The sequence below is a fragment of the Geotrypetes seraphini genome, chromosome 1 (genome assembly GCF_902459505.1).
Source record: "Geotrypetes seraphini chromosome 1, aGeoSer1.1, whole genome shotgun sequence".
NCBI lineage: Eukaryota > Metazoa > Chordata > Amphibia > Gymnophiona > Dermophiidae > Geotrypetes > Geotrypetes seraphini.
Window position 1 is genome coordinate 226,028,334 of NC_047084.1, and position 19,236 is coordinate 226,047,569.

The 19,236-nt window shown below is 44.4% G+C and overlaps 1 protein-coding gene across 7 annotated transcripts in view; it reads right to left on the reverse strand.

Moving 5' to 3' along the window:
• WDR19 (WD repeat domain 19) overlaps positions 1-19,236 on the reverse strand; it is a 435,717-nt gene that overhangs the window by 227,186 nt on the left and 189,295 nt on the right. For all 7 annotated transcript variants that reach the window (XM_033947370.1, XM_033947368.1, XM_033947367.1 and 4 more), the window contains 2 exons: positions 18,929-19,035; positions 12,359-12,481 (listed from right to left, as the gene is read on the reverse strand). In XM_033947370.1, the coding sequence (XP_033803261.1) occupies positions 12,359-12,481; positions 18,929-19,035 (230 nt within the window). The remainder of the gene's footprint in view (positions 1-12,358; positions 12,482-18,928; positions 19,036-19,236) is intronic.

Genomic DNA, 19,236 nt, shown 5'->3' on the forward strand with positions numbered 1-19,236 from the left:
TTCTATACTTACCTTTCTAGTATTTCCCGTGCCCATCTACCTGCCTTCATCACACCATTCTATGATCCCCTCTTCCTATATCTTTGTTCAACGTTCTTATTCTCCCCATGTCTAGCCATCTTCTCTCTGTGTTCATAAACCCTCCCATGTCTAACATTACCCCTCTGTGTCCATATACCACCCCCATGCAGATGCAGCAGTCCACTTTTTGGCCCTGTTCATATGCTCCCATCCATGCCCACCATCTCCCCTCTTTTTGTATATCTCCCCTCTCTTTTCTTACTCACATACATCAATGTGTCTCTCACACACTCTCTCTTTCCTCCCTCCCTCTGCTATATTCAATATTTCACTCACTCTTCCTTCATCCTCTTGGTTCAGCTTTTCTCTTTCCCTTTCCTTCTCTCTCTCTTCCTCCCTGCAGGTCCTGCTCCTTTCTCCCTTCCCTCTAGCCCCCTTCCCTTGTGTCCTACATCTCTCTATCCCCTCCCTTCAGCGCCCAAGTGTGGGTCTGGCACCTCCCCTTTCCCTCCAACTTCACTCCACCTACCACATGGGCCCAGCACCTGTTTCCCTTCCCCCAGTTCATAGATCAGATTCAGCAACTGTCTCCCTTCCCTTCAGCTCCAGCCAGTTCAGCAACCCAAGCAACTCCCTCCCCCCTTCGCAGGTGCAGCAGCATCATCCCCCCCTTACAAGCCCAGCAGCTCTCCTCCCTCCCTATCGTGGGTTCAACAGCCCCCCACCCTCGCACCCTCCCTCCCAATGGCGGGCAACAAAAAATACAAACAACCTGTGACTCTCCTGGGTCGGCCCCTTTGAGCCCCCTGGGGCAGGCTTACCAACCTGTTTAAAGCTTCCTGTAAGCAGGGCTGCTCCGATTGGAACTTTCTTGCCGTTGAGTCCCTCCTTTCAATGTAACTTCTGGCTGAAAGTTTATTGCAGATTTTGGTATCATCCGCAAAGGCAAATCTTACCAGACAGCCCTTCAGCAATATCGCTTTAAAAAATGTTAAAAAGAACAGGCCCAAGAACAGAACCTTGAAGCAAACCACTGATAACATTCCTTTCCCTCAGAGTGATCTGCATTGAACACTACCCTTTATCACTTTCCACTCAACCAGTTCCTGACCTAGTCCTTCACTTTGGGGCCTATACTTAGAACACACAATTTATTTATTAGATGCCTGTATGGAACACTGTCAAAAGTATTTGCTAAAATCTAAATACTAACATCTTCCTCTATCCAATTCTCTGGTGACCTAGTCAAAGCAATTAATCAGGTTTGTCTGACAAGATCTATCTTTAGTGAATCTGTTGCCTCGGGTCCCATAATCCACTGGATTCCAGAAACTTCACTATTCTTTGTTTTAAAAGCTTTTCCATTAATTTACTTACCATGGAAGTTAAACTTGCCGGCCTGTAGTTCCCTACATCTTACTTACCTCCACTTTTGTGGAGATGAACCTCATCTATCCTTCTCCAGTCCTCAGATACCACTCCCAACTCTAGAGAAGCATTGAAAAGTTCAGCCAGCGGAGCCACCAGAACTTCATAGAAACACGATGGCAGATAAAGGCCTAATGGCCCATCCAGTCTGCACATCCGCAATATCCACTATCTCTTCCTCTCCGTAAGAGCTCCCATGTGTCTGTCCCATGCTTTCTTGAATTCAGACACATTCTTTGTTTCTACCACTTCTACCAGTGTACACTATCTGGCCCCATCCCTTTGTCCACCTTTGGTTTAGCTAGCTCCCAATGAACACATGCTGCATATAAAGAAGCAAACAACAAAAGTCCAATAGAACAAAAACCTACCGGTTCAAAATCACACACAAAAATGTGGGAATGGACAATGAACACGCCACAAAAGATCAAAGATGTAAAAAAGGTCTTTATTCCAATAAAAGACAAACACAAACTGTGAACCCGACACAGTACTGTGTTTTGGCGAACAAAAACGTCTGCATCAGGGGTCACCGTAGTGTTGTAATTCACAGGTGGTAAGTCCTTTGTTAGTACAAGGCTGGGTCAATCAAACGCAAAGAAAGTCGAGCGCTGAAAAGCTGTCAAAGCAGCTAAACCAATTCTTCACAGTCAGCATGCGTTTTAACAATTTTAAACAGTTTAGTAATCATCTTACTCGTCGCGCCAATTTCCAGATCATTTATAAATAAGTTAAATAGAACTGGTCCCAGTACAGATCCCTGCGGCACGCCACTATTTACCCTTCTCCATTGAGAAAAATGGTCATTTAACCCCACCCTCTGTTTTCTATCCGATAACCAACTCCTAATCCACAACTAAACATTGCCTCCTATACCATGACTCTTTAATTTTCTCAGCAGCCTCTCATGAGAAACTTTGTCAAAAGCTTTCTGAACATCTAGATCAGTGGTCTCAAACTCAAACCCTTTGCAGGGCCACATTTTGGATTTGTAGGTACTTGGAGGGCCACAGAAAAAATAGTTAATGTCTTATGAAAAAAATGACAATTTTGTATGAGGTAAATCTCTTTATAGTTTATAAATCTTTCCTTTTGCCTTAATAATAATATTGTCATTTATAGCTAAAGAGACATATGATCAAGAAACTTTTATTTTACTTTTGTGATTATGATAAACATACCGAGGGCCTCATAATAGTACCTTGCGGGCCACATGTGGCCCCCGGGCCACGAGTTTGAGACCACTGATCTAGATATACTATATCAACCGGCTTACCTTTATCCACATGTTCATTCGCACCTTCAAAGTCGTCAAGCAAACCGGTGAAGCATAATCTTCCTCAACAGAACACATGCCGACTCTGTCCCATTAAATCATGTTTGACCACATGTTCCACAATTTAATTTTTTGTAATTGTTTTTGCTTCTTTTCCCGGCACTGAAATTAGGCAGTCTGTAATTTCCCAGATCGCCTCCTAGAACCCTTTTTAAAAATCAGTGTAACATTAGTCACCCTTCAATAGTCAGGTTGCAATGGTGTAGTAAGGGCATTGTGGCGCTCCCCCCTTGCTTTCCCCATGCCCTTCTTTCTGCGCCCTCCTGCTACTTCCGTACTCTCTTGCTCCCCTCCAGTACTTCCAAATCTTCACCAGTGCGATGGCTTTTCTCCAGCATGCTCCTCGTACCAGCTTTGGATTTCCCTCTAATGTCATTTCCTGGCCCCTTGACCCGGAAGTTGCAGGGGTCCCACCATAGAGGCTAGTGGAAGGGAAACAGGTAGAGTTTTTTTTTTTTTTCAATTATGCCTGATAAATAATATCAACAAAATCTGGGGAAAAAAACATCCTCTGTGGCGGGAGCCAGCCCCTGCAATCTAGTTGAGGACTGTTTGGAGGATTTACCACGTGTATTTCACCATAGCATCACCTGCACACTACCCAGGGCCTCCCAATGTCATTTTTGCAGGAATCAGGACAGAAGGTGCTAAAAGACCCTCCATGGAGGTTGAAGTCATCAAATCCAGGCAAACCTCTCACCCCCTCACAGGCCACAGCGCACGTGTAATACAGCTGCGCATCCGAAAGCCATCCACCATAAATGAGAAATGAATCCATGACATCCTGTCCTGGGGAAGTCATCTATGTGGCATGTATAAAAAATAACTTTAAAATCAAATCTGGAAAAATCCAAGAAGGCCCCTAAGGCCTTTTTTGATTACAAATAGCCCATGGCACTCGACAGGCCGATAAGGTGCAGCAGCTCTAGCAGGAGAATCTTTTTAGTTCTTCAGAGGCCGATCCATAGATATCGGCTCCAGAAGCACTGACCTCAATGACTGGTTAGACATCACCTGCCACTGGTCAGCATTGGACCGGACACCGAGGACTCATATGGGTTCAAAGTTGTCCTCATCAGCAGAGAGGGACCATGATTTTGAGTGTCGAAGGAAGCTGAAGAAGCATAAATGATTCTTGTGCAATCCCACTTTATTCCAGGACCAGTGGGTTATTTTCCCTCCACCTGCCGGGACTTGTCGGAAGCCTCAAACTTCAGAGACTTAAACCCCTCCCCCTCTTACCTCATCACTGTCCCTGTACCCTCAGTCTTTCTTCCTACAAGCCAAGCTGTAGAAGCTTGTTTTTTTCTGCTCGTGTTTTATTTTGTGTAATTTCAGCACTTGCGGTTTTCGCCCTCATGCTGTGGAGGTTCCCTGCAGCGACAGCTCTGAATGCAGGAGATCACAGACCTTTGGAAAAAGTCTGTTTCTGGATGGTTCCCTGCTTGTCAGTAAGCCCTCTGGACAGCCTGCACATCAGATCAGGGCTCAGATCAGCTAGCTCACCTCAGGTTCATCCACTAGTGGGTCGAGCACAGGCTGCGTGGTTCTGTGGTAGCGTGCCCAGGATTGGAGCCAGACTGCGTTCTTCCACCAGACATGCTACGCAGCATGTCCAAGGGTTGCGGAGGTGACTGGCTGTGGACTTCAGGCTGGTGGGGAAGTCAGAAGATTCAAAGTTCAGCTTTCCAACAAGTTGAAGGAGAGGATCTCCCTGTGAGCTGTTCAGCTCTATCTGCAGTGTTTTCCTGTCATCACGTGTTTCTGTGAGTATTGTGACAAACCTACTGCAGTCCCGAGGTTTATCACAGGGAAATATAGGAAATTATTCAAACCCCGATGCAGAAGGGCAGACCAGGTCAAAGCCCATGACAGTAATTTAGCTGACTACCCTAAGAGCAGTGAAGATGAGACTGAGACAGAACAAGAAAGGTTTGTCTTACCTAAGGCAGTGCCAAAGCAAAGCAGGAAATCTCTGCCCTAATATTATCCAGTTTCTGTAAGGCAGAAAACAGACAGACAGTTTTCCCTCAGAGAAACATCCCAGGCTGAGGAAGGAAAGTGGGTTTGGTTATCTTCTTAAGCTTAAAGCGAGGCTCAGCAGAAAGCAGGGGGGGGGGCAGGACAGGAGGAGAGACAGGAAGCTCAGAACAGGAATGAGCTCGCTCCAGACCAGGCAGGCAGCCCTGACTGGGAAATGAGAGACGAGCAGGCTGAAGAAAACCTGTCTTCAGAGCTGGGTGAGGTTATGATTGTGGAAGACAACAGTGCTGCAGCTGAGATTGGGCCAGAACAAATGGAAGTAGCTTGAAGCAAACGTGAGTCTTTTGGATGTTTTCCATGGCTAGTTTTTTTTTTTCCTCTGGTAAGCACACAGTGGGCTCCCAGAGAGGGTAATTTTGGACTTTAAAGTTTTCTACATTTTTTCTCTGTGCTTTAAGCAAAGGGACAGTATCCTTCACTGTACAAAACAGTGACTAAATTAAGCCAAACACTGAGCAGGATACGCAATCTGTTTGTTTCTCTGATTCACTGTTAACAGAACCCCTGTGGTGAATACCAGCTGTTAGCTACTAGCAGCCTGGTGATTGCAGTGAGCCTGCATGCTTCTCAGAAACATATTGAAAATCTCTGGGTTTAAAACTGCTGTTTTCTCTGTTAAATACCATCTCAGTTTGGATTGAATTCATCTTTAAAAACCAGGGTTTGTTGTCTACTGCCTAAATGATATAAAGCTGTCTGTGTGCCTTGTTAAGGAACCTGCTTTCCAGAAATGTAAATGATTCTGTCTCTTTCCCATGGTTACCTGTGTCAGCAGACCAGTATTGCTGGCTTATTAATCACTGTCATAGACTCCCATCCTGCAGCTCAGGAACAGAGAGCTGCTTATTCTAGAGGTTATAAAATAATAAAGCATTTAAGCAAAATTATTTTAATTCTTTTCCCTGCATAAAGTATGCCTAGACTTAAGACTCTGGTGAAGAGGACTGTGTATAATCTCCTTGCTAAAGTCCAGAGCTGGCAGCAAAGTTAAGTTTGTTTGGTGGAACCTTTTCTTTTGGTTATATTTTCATGCTCACATTGAAACCTGTGATGGACTATGCTTTGAGGCCAATGGCCAAATAAAGTTTATATTTTTCATTAAGGCCATTCTGACTAAATAGTATTCTTTAAAAGACCATTGAAAGAGCAATCCTAGGCTGTTGCCTAGGGGTAAAAATTCTGAAAGGTTCCCCTAGTTCCGGGGGGACTACACCAGATTGGAGCAACGTGTCACTACCTGACTGCCCATTACACTTTTTGGGGGCACAGGTGTGACAGTATAAGCTAACAGCTTGACTCAGGGGGGGGTTAAAAAGGGGATTTTAGGTGGTTTACATCCCCCCCAATCCTAAAATTGTAGTTTCTGCAGGTTCTTTGTGGCTGGATGTGACAGACACATGTTGGCGGCTCTCCTTCAGCTCATATGAATGCCAAATAGCTTAGATTTGGTTTTAACCAAAGCATTCCAATTCTTTTCATGGTCAGTGAGTTTTTGTGTGGCCATCTTAATGGAATCACCAAAAAGCTCTTCTCCCAAATATGGAAAATTTGCCAATCTGTCTTGAACGTTGATATCCATATTGGAGACTCTCAATCATGCCAGATGTCTCATCACCACTGACATAGCCAAAGCTCTAGATCAGGGGTGTCCCACCTTTTGGCTTCCCAGGGCCGCATTGGCCCCAAAAAAAAAAAGTTTCTGGGGCCGCACAAACGCTGCAGCAAGACAGAGGAGGGAGCCGGCAAGACGGTAAACACCCGGGGGCAGCAGAGAAAAACACTGCATCGCCCTCGACCAGGGCCGCACAAAATACTTCACGGGGCCGCAGGTTGTACACCCCTGCTCTAGATGATAACTCAAAGGCATCAGAGGAAGATACAAATACTTTCTAACTTGAAAAAGAGTGCAAAAGATGTTGTGAAATTCCTGAAGATGTTGTGCAGGAATATATTTATCAAAAGAAGGTAACTTTCGTACAAGATGTTTTATGTAGCATGATATGTAGAAATTATAATTAAGGACCTTGTTCGCCAACATAGAATTTTAATAGAGGCGACGTCCAAATCTGTCCATAGTTCGTTCCTCACGCCCTGGTGGTGTTGAGGCATAAACCTTGGAAGCAAAAGACTTTTTTAAAGTTGATTCTACCACCAATGACTAGTGCTAAAGCTTTATCGAAACCCAGAGAAGAAATGATTCTATACAGAGAATCCAGCTTTCTGAGAGCCACTGTAATAATTCAAGGGCATTTCCCAATTCTTATGAAGAGTCTCTTTGAGAATACCATGCAACGGCAATTTGAGAAGCTCCTTATGAGGCTTATCATAGTCTACCAGAGCCTCTAGATATTCAGCATTGAAGGCAGAGTCAGCTTCCAGTTTAACAGGTAGGTCTTTGCCTAACTGCCTAATAAATTTAGTTAAAGATAGTCTTTCTGTAGGAAATCTTGTCTTTGGCAGAGATTTCTGAGGAGAAGGTTCCAAAGGAGTATCATAAGCCTCAGTTACAAACCAGAGAGATCAGCGTCTGTATAAGTCTGTAGATCAGAGTCATAAAGAAGCTTTGGTGACAGAGTGCATTAACAGGATCGACGCTTATGACGACTCCGGAACCAATCCGAAGAAGAGGAGGAAGTTCGACAGGAAGCTCTCTTTCATTTGGAAGTTCATGATGAATGGTGTTTTCTTGACTTCAGCTGTCAAAGAAGAAGAAGAGGAATGTCAATGTCTCGATGAAGTGGATTGATGGAGAACCTGATGTTGAGGTGTAGAGCTTCAAGAGGAGCGATGGTGACTGGATGAGGATCTATGCTGATGTTCTGCAGGAGAGCTGACTGTGGTATCATGGGGCCTGGTGGCAGTATGCTCAGACTGGGCCAGTACCAAGGGAGTTGATGCTGGTGCATGGAGTTTGAAAAGATCACCTAGCTCCCTTTGGAACAGCTCATCGAGCTTTTCCTGAAAGGAAAGCACCGGTACCTTTGGTATATCTGCCGGTATCAATGGTGCAGCGGCTTGTCTCGGAGAGGGTGACCTCAATGAGGATGCACATCTTGAAAGAGAGACGAGCCGCACTAGTGAGCGTCACTGCTTGGTCTGCATCAAAGGACTTAATGCTGTTGTGACCTGTGATGCTGGTTGGGAAGCTAACGGCTTCTTAGCTTGCTTACCTGACGGTGCAAGATCTCCCAATACCAATGTCAATGTCGATGCAGGAGTCTTCAATGTCAATGGTTGCAAGGTCTTATCGATGTCCATGGTAGCTCCAAACAATTTCTCCTGCTGAAGTTTATGACTTTTAATGGAGTGCTTCTACAAGGTGGAACACTGGGCACAGGTTTCCACCTGGTGCTCAGGCCCAAGACATGGCAACAACCAACTATGCAGGTTGATGAGAAACCTGAAGCATTTTTTTGAAACCTGATAACAGTCTAGACATGGATGGGAAGACTGCATCAGCAAGACTGAACTCAATTGCTGAAAGAAAAAACAAAACCTCAAAGGGCGAAGCTCCTGAGGAAAAAGAAAGAAAGAGTCTCTTCTCTTTTTTTTTTTCCAACAAAAAGGAAAAGAAAAAAGACTAAGAAATTTTAGGAAAAATTTTAGAAAAAAATTATGCGAAGCGGGAAGGCAAGGTATAAAAATACTGAACAGAGTTCAGAAACATGACTTCTTCACTCTGCAGAAAACAAAGAACTGAGGTACTGTAAGCCAGTGTTCCCGCTAAGCTGCGTTGGCCTGCGCTCACGCACAAAATATTACATCGCAGCGCAAAGTTTCTCTTCACAGCGCACACACGCGTCGGTAAGGTAAGGGGACGCATTGGGGGGATTGCACTTCCCCACAATTGCCATGCTTCGGTTCCTCTTCTTCCTTCCTTCCTCCCCCCCCCCCCCCTCGCGGGACCCTGCGGCACCATCAACTCTTACTCCCTCTAATGTCGGCCCTGCAGCTCCAGACTTCCTCGCACCTTCTCCCCTCCCCCTTTGGATCGCTATTATTTTAAATGTTATAGCCGCGGAGCTATATCCAACAGTGGAGATGTCTAACCTCGGCCTGCCCCGGAACTCTTACTGCAGCAGACGCCCGTCTAGGCAGGAACAGGAAGTCACTGTTGCAGTAAGAGTTCCGGGGCAGGCCGAGGTTAGACATCTCCACTGATGGATACAGCTCCGCGGCTATAACATTTAAAATAATAGCGATCCAAAGGGGGAGGGGAGAAGGTGCGAGGAAGTCTGGAGCTGCAGGGCCGACATTAGAGGGAGTAAGAGTTGATGGTGCCGCAGGGTCCCGCGGGGGGAGGGGAGGAAGGAAGGAAGAAGAGGAACCGAAGCATGGCAATTGTGGGGAAGTGCAGAGCTGCAGGGAAGAGTGTTGCGGTACCCAGCTGGAGGGAGAAGGAAGATGAGGGAGGGAATTAAAGGAGATGCCAGGGCTTGGAGCGTAGGAGGAAGGTATGCCAGTCTAAGGGAAAAGGAAGGGGGAGATGTGAGAGCATGGAGGGGGAGCGAAAGATGGAAGAAAAGGAAAGGAGAGAGATGCCAGAGAATCAGGGAAGGGGAGATACCAGACTATGAGGAGAGGTGTGGGAGAGGGAAGGCGAGGAGAGAGATGCCAGACCAATGGGGTGAAAGGAGAGATGGAAGGGGGAGGCATACAGTTTCTGGAAGGGGCATAGAAGGAGAGAAGATGCCATATAGGGGAAGAGAGACGGCAGACAGTGGATGGAAGGAAGAGAGTTACAAGAAGATGAGGAAAGGAGAAACCACAGAAGACAAAGGTAGAAAAAAATTTCTATTTATTTATTGCTTTAGGAGACATGTGTCACTGTTTCTGTGAAGCATTGTATGCAGAGTCCAGCTTCTTGCTGGTTCAATTTAACCTTTGTCTATGTATTTTTATTTTATCCCCCCTTTTACAAAACTGTGAAGCGTTTTTAGCACCAGCCTTGGTGGTAGCAGCTCTGATGCTCAGAATTTTATGAGCATCAGAGCTGTTACCTCCGTAGCTAAAATCCACACTACAGTTTTGTAAAAGAGGGAGGGGTTAGTTTGTGATTACATATTCCTTACTAGGCGAAGGTGTTTTCTGTGTTCTGTGTGTTCGAAAGACATGGTTTTCTGTTAGGATTGACGGTGTAGGATTGATCTGTGCTGGTCTGGCTTGTTTAGTTTTACAATGGGTGTATTGATGTACTGCTCACTGCAATATGTAAGATGCTGCCTTTTCCTAGGTACTCATGTGTGACGTGTGGTTTGTTACTAAAAATCATGTTTTTCTTACAGATGGGGGGGGGGTGCCAAAAAATGATGGGCCCCGGATGTTACATATGCTAGGTACGCCACTGTATGTAAAGATACCAGAAAGCTGGCGTAGCAAAAACTTCTAAGTTTTGAGTATTTAACCCTCCCACAATCTCACGGGCACTCGTTTCAAGTTTATTGAGATTTTGATTTAAACGCAATATCAAATATTTTCAATGCGTATAACAAAAATAAATTTGGGGAAATAAATAAAACCATTTGAACCAGTGTTCCCGCTAAGCTGCGCTGGCGTGCGCTGGCGCACAAAATATTACATCGCAGCGCACACGTTTCTCGTCACAGCGCACAATCGGAAGAGGCGTACGGCAGATGGCAGGGCGGCGAGAGGAGAATCGGGCGAGTTGGCTCATAACTTGCTGGCGCCCGATATTTTTGGCTCACGGTGAAAAAAGTTTGCTCACAACACCCGCCCGCTTAGAGGGAACACTGCTGTAAGCCTATGTTGGGTGGGAAGGCACTCACGCATGCACGGTGCAGGCAGTCGTGAAGTTTTTAAAAACTTCAAGTGGCGATACGCTTTTAAAGCTACCCGCACCTGGGCTCCATGGATGATGTCACCCACATGTGAGAATATGCTGCCTCCTTGTCCTGGGATAATTACAGTATTTCTTTATGACACTTATACTTGGAAGTTGTGAAATAACCACTTCCAGAAGGTATATGCCGTTCATTCTTTCAACATATATTTATTTATTTATTCAGTTTTTTCTATACCATTCTCCCAGAGGAGCTCAGAATGGTTTACATGAATTTAATGTAATGTAATGTAATGTAATTTATTTCTTATATACCGCTACATCCGTTAGGTTCTAAGCGGTTTACAGAAAATATACATTAAGATTAGAAATAAGAAAGGTACTTGAAAAATTCCCTTACTGTCCCGAAGGCTCACAATCTAACTAAAGTACCTGGAGGGTAATAGAGAAGTGAAAAGTAGAGTTAGAGGAAAAATAAAAATAAAATAAACATTTTAACAAGACAGCATTGATCTAAATACTTTGGAAGGTAGAAGAGAGGAGAGAAAGGAATAGAAGCAGAAGGGGGAGCCGTTGAACAGTAGAATTCTGGAGAAATTTAAATGATAGAAATAGAACAAAACAAAGACAAAAGGCAAAACAATAGATAAGATTAAAGATAAATCATAAGCTGGAAAGAAAAATAAAATAAAACTTTGTCTTCAATCCACGGTTTCAGCGTCAGTGATGAAGTGGAGCAAGTAAGTTTAGGAGGAGCGATTGACGTTTCCAGAAAGGGCTTCTTCAGGGAAGAGACTTGGCAGACAGTCCCAGGATGCCTATGTCTCCTCCCCTGCGATGTTCTCCCATCCATGCATTCCCTCACAGACACACTGCCCATGCCCCAGCCGCTCCAAGGAGGCTGCCCCAGATGAGGCCCACGGTGAATGCAGGATTCTCTCCTCTGCGGGAAAGCCGCCCGGAGCCGACAGTAATTTAATCATGTACGCAAGCATTTTCTATAAGTTTGTAAAATGGTTGTTCTGTAACATGCAATGAAAAAATAAATGTGCACTCCTGCATGCATTTTTAGAAAAGGCTCTGTATCGGATATCTTTTCTTCTAAAATACTGCTGAAATTAATCTTTCCCTCGCATTGTATGTCAAAATTCTGAACTCTATGTGCTATGCAATATGACATTCTTTATGTTTGAGCTGGAAAATTCTGAACAGGGTTGACAAACATTAGGCAAATTAGGCAACTTTTAGAGGTAGCAAAGAGCAACTACAGTCAAAGCAAAATAACAGGCCCCAAGATCAACATAACGTAAAGAAACACAATCACATACTTTTACAACCAGAACGAAAGAAGTTATCCTGGCGTTGTATCGGGCGATGGTGCGCCCGCATCTGGAGTACTGCGTCCAATATTGGTCGCCGTACCTTAAGAAGGATATGGCGATACTCGAGAGGGTTCAGAAAAGAGTGGCACAATTGATAAAAGGTATGGAAAACAGTCAAAGCAAAATAACAGGCCCCAAGATCAACATAATGTAAAGAAACACAAGCACATACTTTTACTTGCAGGGAGATTGCACATTTTTTCAAATAACCCATTTACTCAAGTGTTTTAGACTTTTATTCTTTTCAGATATACGTATGCTTCACATTATGCTCCTGCTGTGGAACCTGTGTCACAAGTCTAGCAAGTCTCATGATTTTCACTTAGAAACCTCATGTTCAATACTTACATCTGTCCCATAAATGAGAAAATCGCTAGTTAAAGCATGGCACAAAATTCGACATTTATCATCTACTGCTGGAAAAAGTCGAGTCTCGCGCTCTTCCTGAGCATCCATACCTTCATTTTCTATCTACAGTAGAAGGAATAAATGAAATAATGTTATACATCAACATGTCTGCATAAAAATCAAGAACTATACACACTCCCAACCTTAGAAAACCATACCTTGAACTGTATAAATTCTCATAGTGTAGTACTGAATGCCCAAATCTGGTACTAAATATGGAAGATGTACCAGTGAGAACCAATTTATTCTCTGTATTGCAGAACACACTATGCAACATATAAATCAGCCAAAGCATAAACCCAGCCTTTGACACTCTCTCTCGCTAGTTAGGTAGAGGTCTGGTACCTAAAAGCATAGCTTACCTGTAATGTGCATTCTCCAGAAACAGCAAGATAAATAAATAATAATAATAATAATTTTATTTCTTGTATACCGCTATACCGTGAGGTTCAAAGCGGTTTACAGTAGATACAGAAGAGATGCAATTAAGTAAGATTAATTAAAATGAAGAAAAAGTACTTAGAGTTCCCTGACTGTCCCAAAGGCTCACAATCTTGCTAAAGTACTTGAGAAAAATAAATTAATAAAAACACAACTGGATGACTTGATTCAACAACACTGCCAAGTGCTTCCTCAGAGTAAAGAAAAATCTTTCAGAGCCCGTGTCAGTGTTGTCAGTCAAGAGAGAACAGTGGTAGGGTGAATTGAGACCACTGAAACTTCAATGCTAGGTTCTTACTTCAGACTTTTTCTCTTGATTAACTTTGGCTCTAAGTCAGTGTTCTTCAATGCATGGCCTCCATTGTGATTCTGATTTTCCCCCCAATACTCTATACTTCTCTATCCAAGCTTAGGTCAGAAAGAGGGAAGTGGATGCGAGGAAGAGCTAAATGCTTGAAGGACATTTTCTCAATAGAAGAAGAAAATGAATTTGAAAACACCCACCTCCAATAAAAAGTTTGAAGGTAGGCTGAAAGTGATGGACACACGCTGGCGGCTTTCCTTCAGCTCATATGAATGCCAAGTGGTCTCAGCATAAAAATTAGTAAAGACCACTGCTCTAAGTGATGGGAATTTTAAAATTTATGCTCAGAATCTAACCAATTTCCAGTCATCTGAACTTCATCGTCCTTGTTCAATCCACCATCCTCTCTAGACTGGATTATTGCAACTCCATCTATTTAAGCCTAACTAAAAAAAAACTCCATAGACTTCAGTTAATCCAGAACGCCGCGGCCAAGCTTATTTTCGCTAAAGGCAAGTTCAACCACGTCTCCCCACTCCTGTCCAAACTTCACTGGCTCCCAGTTCACTCCAGAGTCCTCTTTAAATGTGCCTGTTTAGCTTTCAAGATCCTACATGGCATCCTCCCTCCCGTTATCCCACTCTTCTGGAACTCCTCTAACCCTAATTCCACTAGATCCTCCCAAAAACTGAAACTATCATTCCCCTCTGCAAAAGGTATATCCTGCGTAGGAAAACAAGGAACATCCCTCCCCTTTAGAACCACAGAACTCTGGAACAACCTCACATCCCCAATCAGAATTTCAAGCTCCCTCCAATCCTTCCGCAAACACCTGAAAACTTGGCTCTTTTCAAAAATCTAACACCTCCCGCTCTTTGGTACCCTGTCCCTCTTTATCTTCCTAGCTCCTTTCCTATAACCCTTCATTGTAGCTCCTTTTCAATCTAACCCTGTAAACCGTGCCGAGCTCTACGCTTGTGGAGATGGTGCGGTATACAAACCTAAGGTCTAGTTTAGTTTAGTTTAAATCCAATCTAGAATTTTTCAGCTAGTATCCATTCCTACTTGTACCACAGGACATACGTTACATCTCATCTTTATTCTTATCTTATATAAATTTTCCCTAGTAAAGACTCTTCTGCTTTCTTGGTCTGACCATTCTTTAGTCTTATGTAATACTGATCTCCATATGTCTTTATCTATGGTTACAAAAACCACTAGAAAACTGCATCAGGTGGATCTAGACCTGCTTGCAATAAATTGCTAAGCTTGCTTTCATTTTTTTTACTATCTCCCTTTGGATTAGCAGGTAATTTCTAGCTGGACAATGAACTGTGCACTCTCTGAATTTGCTTTATTACATTACATATTTCTATTCCGCCATTACCTTTCGGTTCAAAGCGGATTACAAAAAGAGTTATGGAAGAAGAGTTACAACGTTAGATCAGAGAGGGAAAAGTAGGATCTGGGGTTAGGGAGGGGATGGTAAGAGGGGGGTTAAGCTTTATCATGGTATTAAGCTTTATTAAGGGATTTCTTGAAGAGTATAGTTTTTATTTCCTTTCTGAACATCTTGTAGTCTGGGGTTGTTGTCAATAGGTTGGAGACTTGGTTGTCAATATTTTATCAATATTGTATAGAAGTGTTACATATGGATAGCCAGAAAACCCAAGTATTCTCACATCATCTGGATGGCATCATCCAATGAAGCTCAATGTGGATGCTGCCTAGTGAACAGAACAAATAGAAAATTCTAGAAACATCCCACTTTCATTCAACTGCAGGCAACAGCATACGCTGGTTCTTTGATCAGCGGTCAGCAGTATATGCAAACAATTAGGTTCATAGTTAGGTCCAAGGCAACCAACACACCAAGTGTGTAGGTCCATTGCAGAGATCACCTGACTGCATTGGATGCACCTTTTGAAGCTACTGGGGATCTTCTTGGACAATGCAAGAAGCCTCATGGCCAAGATGGGTGAACTAGAGGCCGTAGCCAAGGGGGAGGAACTGGATATAATTGGAATTACAGAAACATGGTGGACAGAGGAGAATCAATGGGATGTGGCGCTGCCAGGGTACAAGCTCTACAGGAGGGACAGGACCCACAAGAAGGGGGGAGGCATAGCACTATATATAAAGGACTCTATCTACTCGGTCGGGATGGATATGGCAAAGAAGGCAGAGGGGCTGGAATCGCTATGGGTCAAATTGCCGGGAAACAAGGGTACAGGCATAAAACTGGGGTTGTACTATCGCCCACCTGGTACGCCGGAGGAAATCGGACACGACTTGGAAGCTGAACTGAGACAAGAATGCAGGACTGGAAGTGTAACAGTGATGGGGGACTTCAACTACCCGGGGATTGACTGGAGTACGGGTCACTCCAACTGCACTAAGGAAACAGGATTTGTAGAAGCTGTGAGGGACTGCTTCATGGAGCAACTAGTCAAGGAACCGACGCGAGGGAGTGCTACTCTTGACCTCATCTTAAACGGATTAGGGGGGCCTGCAAGAGGGGTAGAAGTGGGAGGACCACTAGGCAACAGTGACCACAACGCGATCCGATTCATATTAGAAAAGGGGACACCCACAGTAAAGAGGACCGCAACAACTGCGCTCAACTTCAGGAAAGGGAACTATGCTGCTATGAGGGAAATGGTGGGGAGGAAGCTCAAAAACGTCCTTAAGATGGAGACTGTAGGAAGCGCCTGGACCCTATTCAGGGACACCCTGCAGGAAGCACAAAAAATGTACGTCCCAAGTTTCAGGAAAGGCGGCAAGAACAAGCGGTCAAAGGACCCGGTTTGGATCTCAACAGAAGTAAAGAGGGCAATAAACGACAAGAAAGTGTCCTTCCGGAGATGGAAAAAGGACCCAACGGAGGAAAATCACCAGGCGCACAGGAAATGCCAAAAGGAATGCCACCGAGAGGTTAGAAAAGCAAAAGGGAAATATGAAGAGGGGCTGGCCAGGGAGGCGAAAAACTTCAAGGCATTCTTCAGTTACGTAAAGGGGAAGCGACCAGCGAGAGAGGAGGTGGGGCCGTTGGACGATGGGGATAGGAAGGGAGTGATCAAGGAGGATAAAGAGGTAGCTGAGAGGTTGAACACGTTCTTCTCGTCGGTTTTCACGAGAGAAGACACATCTAATATACCGGACTCAGAGGAGCTCATGAGTGGGGAACAGGCTGAAAAATTAGAACACATAGAGGTAAGTAAGGAGGATGTCCTCAAGCAGATAGACAGGTTAAAATGCGGCAAATCGCCGGGCCCGGACGGGATCCATCCAAGGGTTCTGAAAGAACTAAGACAAGAAATAGCGGGCACAATCCAGCATGTTTGCAACCTATCCTTGAAAACTGGAGAGGTACCAGAGGACTGGAAATTGGCGAATGTCACACCTATCTTCAAGAAGGGATCGAGGGGAGACCCCGGAAACTACAGACCGGTGAGCCTGACTTCAATTATAGGGAAGATGGTGGAAGCTATGATCAAGGATGGTATTTGAGAGCATATCGAGAGATATGGCCTACTGAGAACAAGCCAGCATGGATTCTGTAAGGGAAGGTCATGCTTAACGAACCTTCTGTACTTCTTTGAGGGAATAAGCAGTCGGGTGGACAATGGGGAACCTATAGACATCATTTACCTTGATTTTCAAAAGGCTTTCGACAAGGTGCCACATGAAAGGCTGCTTAGGAAGCTGTGGAACCACGGGGTGGGCGGGGATGTACACAGATGGATCAAGCACTGGCTGTCGGGTAGACTGCAGAGGGTCGGAGTGAAGGGCCAATATTCTGACTGGCGGGGAGTCACGAGCGGTGTGCCGCAGGGATCAGTGCTGGGGCCACTGCTCTTCAACATATTTATCAACGACCTGGAAACGGAGGCAAAATGCGAGGTTATAAAATTTGCAGACGATACCAAACTCTGTGGCAGGGTTAGAACCAGGAAGGAATGTGAGGACCTGCAAAGGGACCTGGACAAGCTGGAAGACTGGGCAAACAAATGGCAAATGCGCTTTAACGTGGAAAAATGCAAGGTCATGCATATAGGTAAAAAGAACCCGTTGTTCAAATACAAATTGGGGGGGCATTATTGGGAGACAGCAGTCTTGAGAGAGACTTGGGTGTGCTGGTAGATGCATCACTGAAGCCATCTGCACAGTGCGCAGCAGCCTCGAAAAAAGCCAACAAGATGCTGGGCATCATAAAGAGGGGCATAACAACCAGGACGCGGGAAGTCATCATGCCATTGTATAGAGCTATGGTGCGTCCACATCTGGAATACTGCGTTCAATATTGGTCGCCGTACCTCAAGAAGGACATGGCAGTGCTTGAGAGAGTCCAAAGGAGAGCAACGAAACTGGTAAGAGGGCTGGAACACTGCCCATACGCCGAGAGGTTGGATAGGCTGGGGCTATTCTCTCTGGAAAGAAGGAGGCTCAGGGGAGATATGATAGAGACCTTCAAGATCATGAGGGGCATAGAGAGGGTAGATAGGGACAGATTCTTCAGACTGAAGGGGACAACAAGTACGAGGGGGCATTCGGAGAAACTGAAGGGAGATAGGTTCAAAACAAATGCAAGGAAGTTTTTTTTCACCCAAAGGGTCGTGGACACTTGGAATGCGCTACCGGAGGAAGTGATCAGGCAGAGTACGGTACAGGGATTCAAACAGGGATTGGACGGATTCCTGAGGGATAAAGGGATCGTGGGATACTGAGAGAGGTGCTGGGATGTAACACAGGTATAGAAAGCTAACCAGGTAATAAGTATAGAAACCCAACCAGGTAGTGCATGTGCAAGACCGGAGGGTTAGGACTTTGATGGGAAGATAAAACTCAATGGGAAACCAAGGTGGCAAGGGGGCCCCTTCTGATGTCTCAGACAGGCCGTGACCTGTTCGGGCCGCCGCGGGAGCGGACTGCTGGGCAAGATGGACCTGTGGTCTGACCCAGCGGAGGCACTGCTTATGTTCTTATGTTATGTTCTTATCGAGAAAAGTATTGCAGCCAAATTACATTTCTGTGTTTTGGTGATGTAGTAGAGCCCACATTGAGTTTGATGCTCAGGCCTAAATAGCTGTGCAAGAAAAAAAAAAAAAAGACACATAAAAAGCTGAAAAAACTGAAAAAATAAAGGAGAAGGTTTTTTAGACAAAGACTATGAATTAAAATATTAAAAAGAAATAAAACCCCACATGGGAAGACACCAGAAAAATATCCATTCACACACACTGAAGACGCAACTTCTCAGTTCTGTGGAAAAAAACCAGACTGAGGAACCTGCAATTGCTCAGTGAGATGCTGCTAGAATTTTCTACTTGCTCTATTCGCTATTACACTGGGCAGAATCCACACCAGGCTTCGTTGGGTGATATCACTCAGAAGATGTGAAAATACTATTGGTCTGCTTGTTTTCAGAGAATCTAAAGCTCTTCAAATTACACAAGCTAGAGGAAGCTTTACCGTGCTGGATTCCGATGAATGATATTACCCACTTATGAGGGCTCATTTTGCTTGTCCTCAGAGAAAATATTTCATCACCTTCCCATGTGATACCCATGATCTGCAGAAACTGCAGCAGCAGCAGCTCACAACATAAGGACAAAGCAGAACAGCAGCTGTCAGGTGGATGAGAGTATTGGGTGTTAATCCTATATAGGTCATGGCTGAATTTCAATTTACCCAAGTTTTAGTGTCAGTTTTACAGAAATGCTTTTTTTCAGTTATATAATTCTTTCAATCTGATTTCTGCTTACCATATGGAGTTGAAGTTTTCCCTCAAAGAGTGCAGAGGCATAGTCTGAATTAAGGCACATGCTAGCCACTGTCCCCAAATACTCCATGTCTTTCAGCTTCTGTACGCCTATGGATTAAAACAATTTAGCTTAGAAAATGCAGAAGTTGTACTATATTTACAAATGAAATTTAGGCCTTAAAACAACCAACCATAATGTTCACATTTCCATATTGAGAGGTCATTTTATAATAGGTTGTCTATGTTTGATGGGAAGGGGTAGGGGTCAGGGGTGGGTGGGATACATTATAAAAACAAAGAAAATTTTTC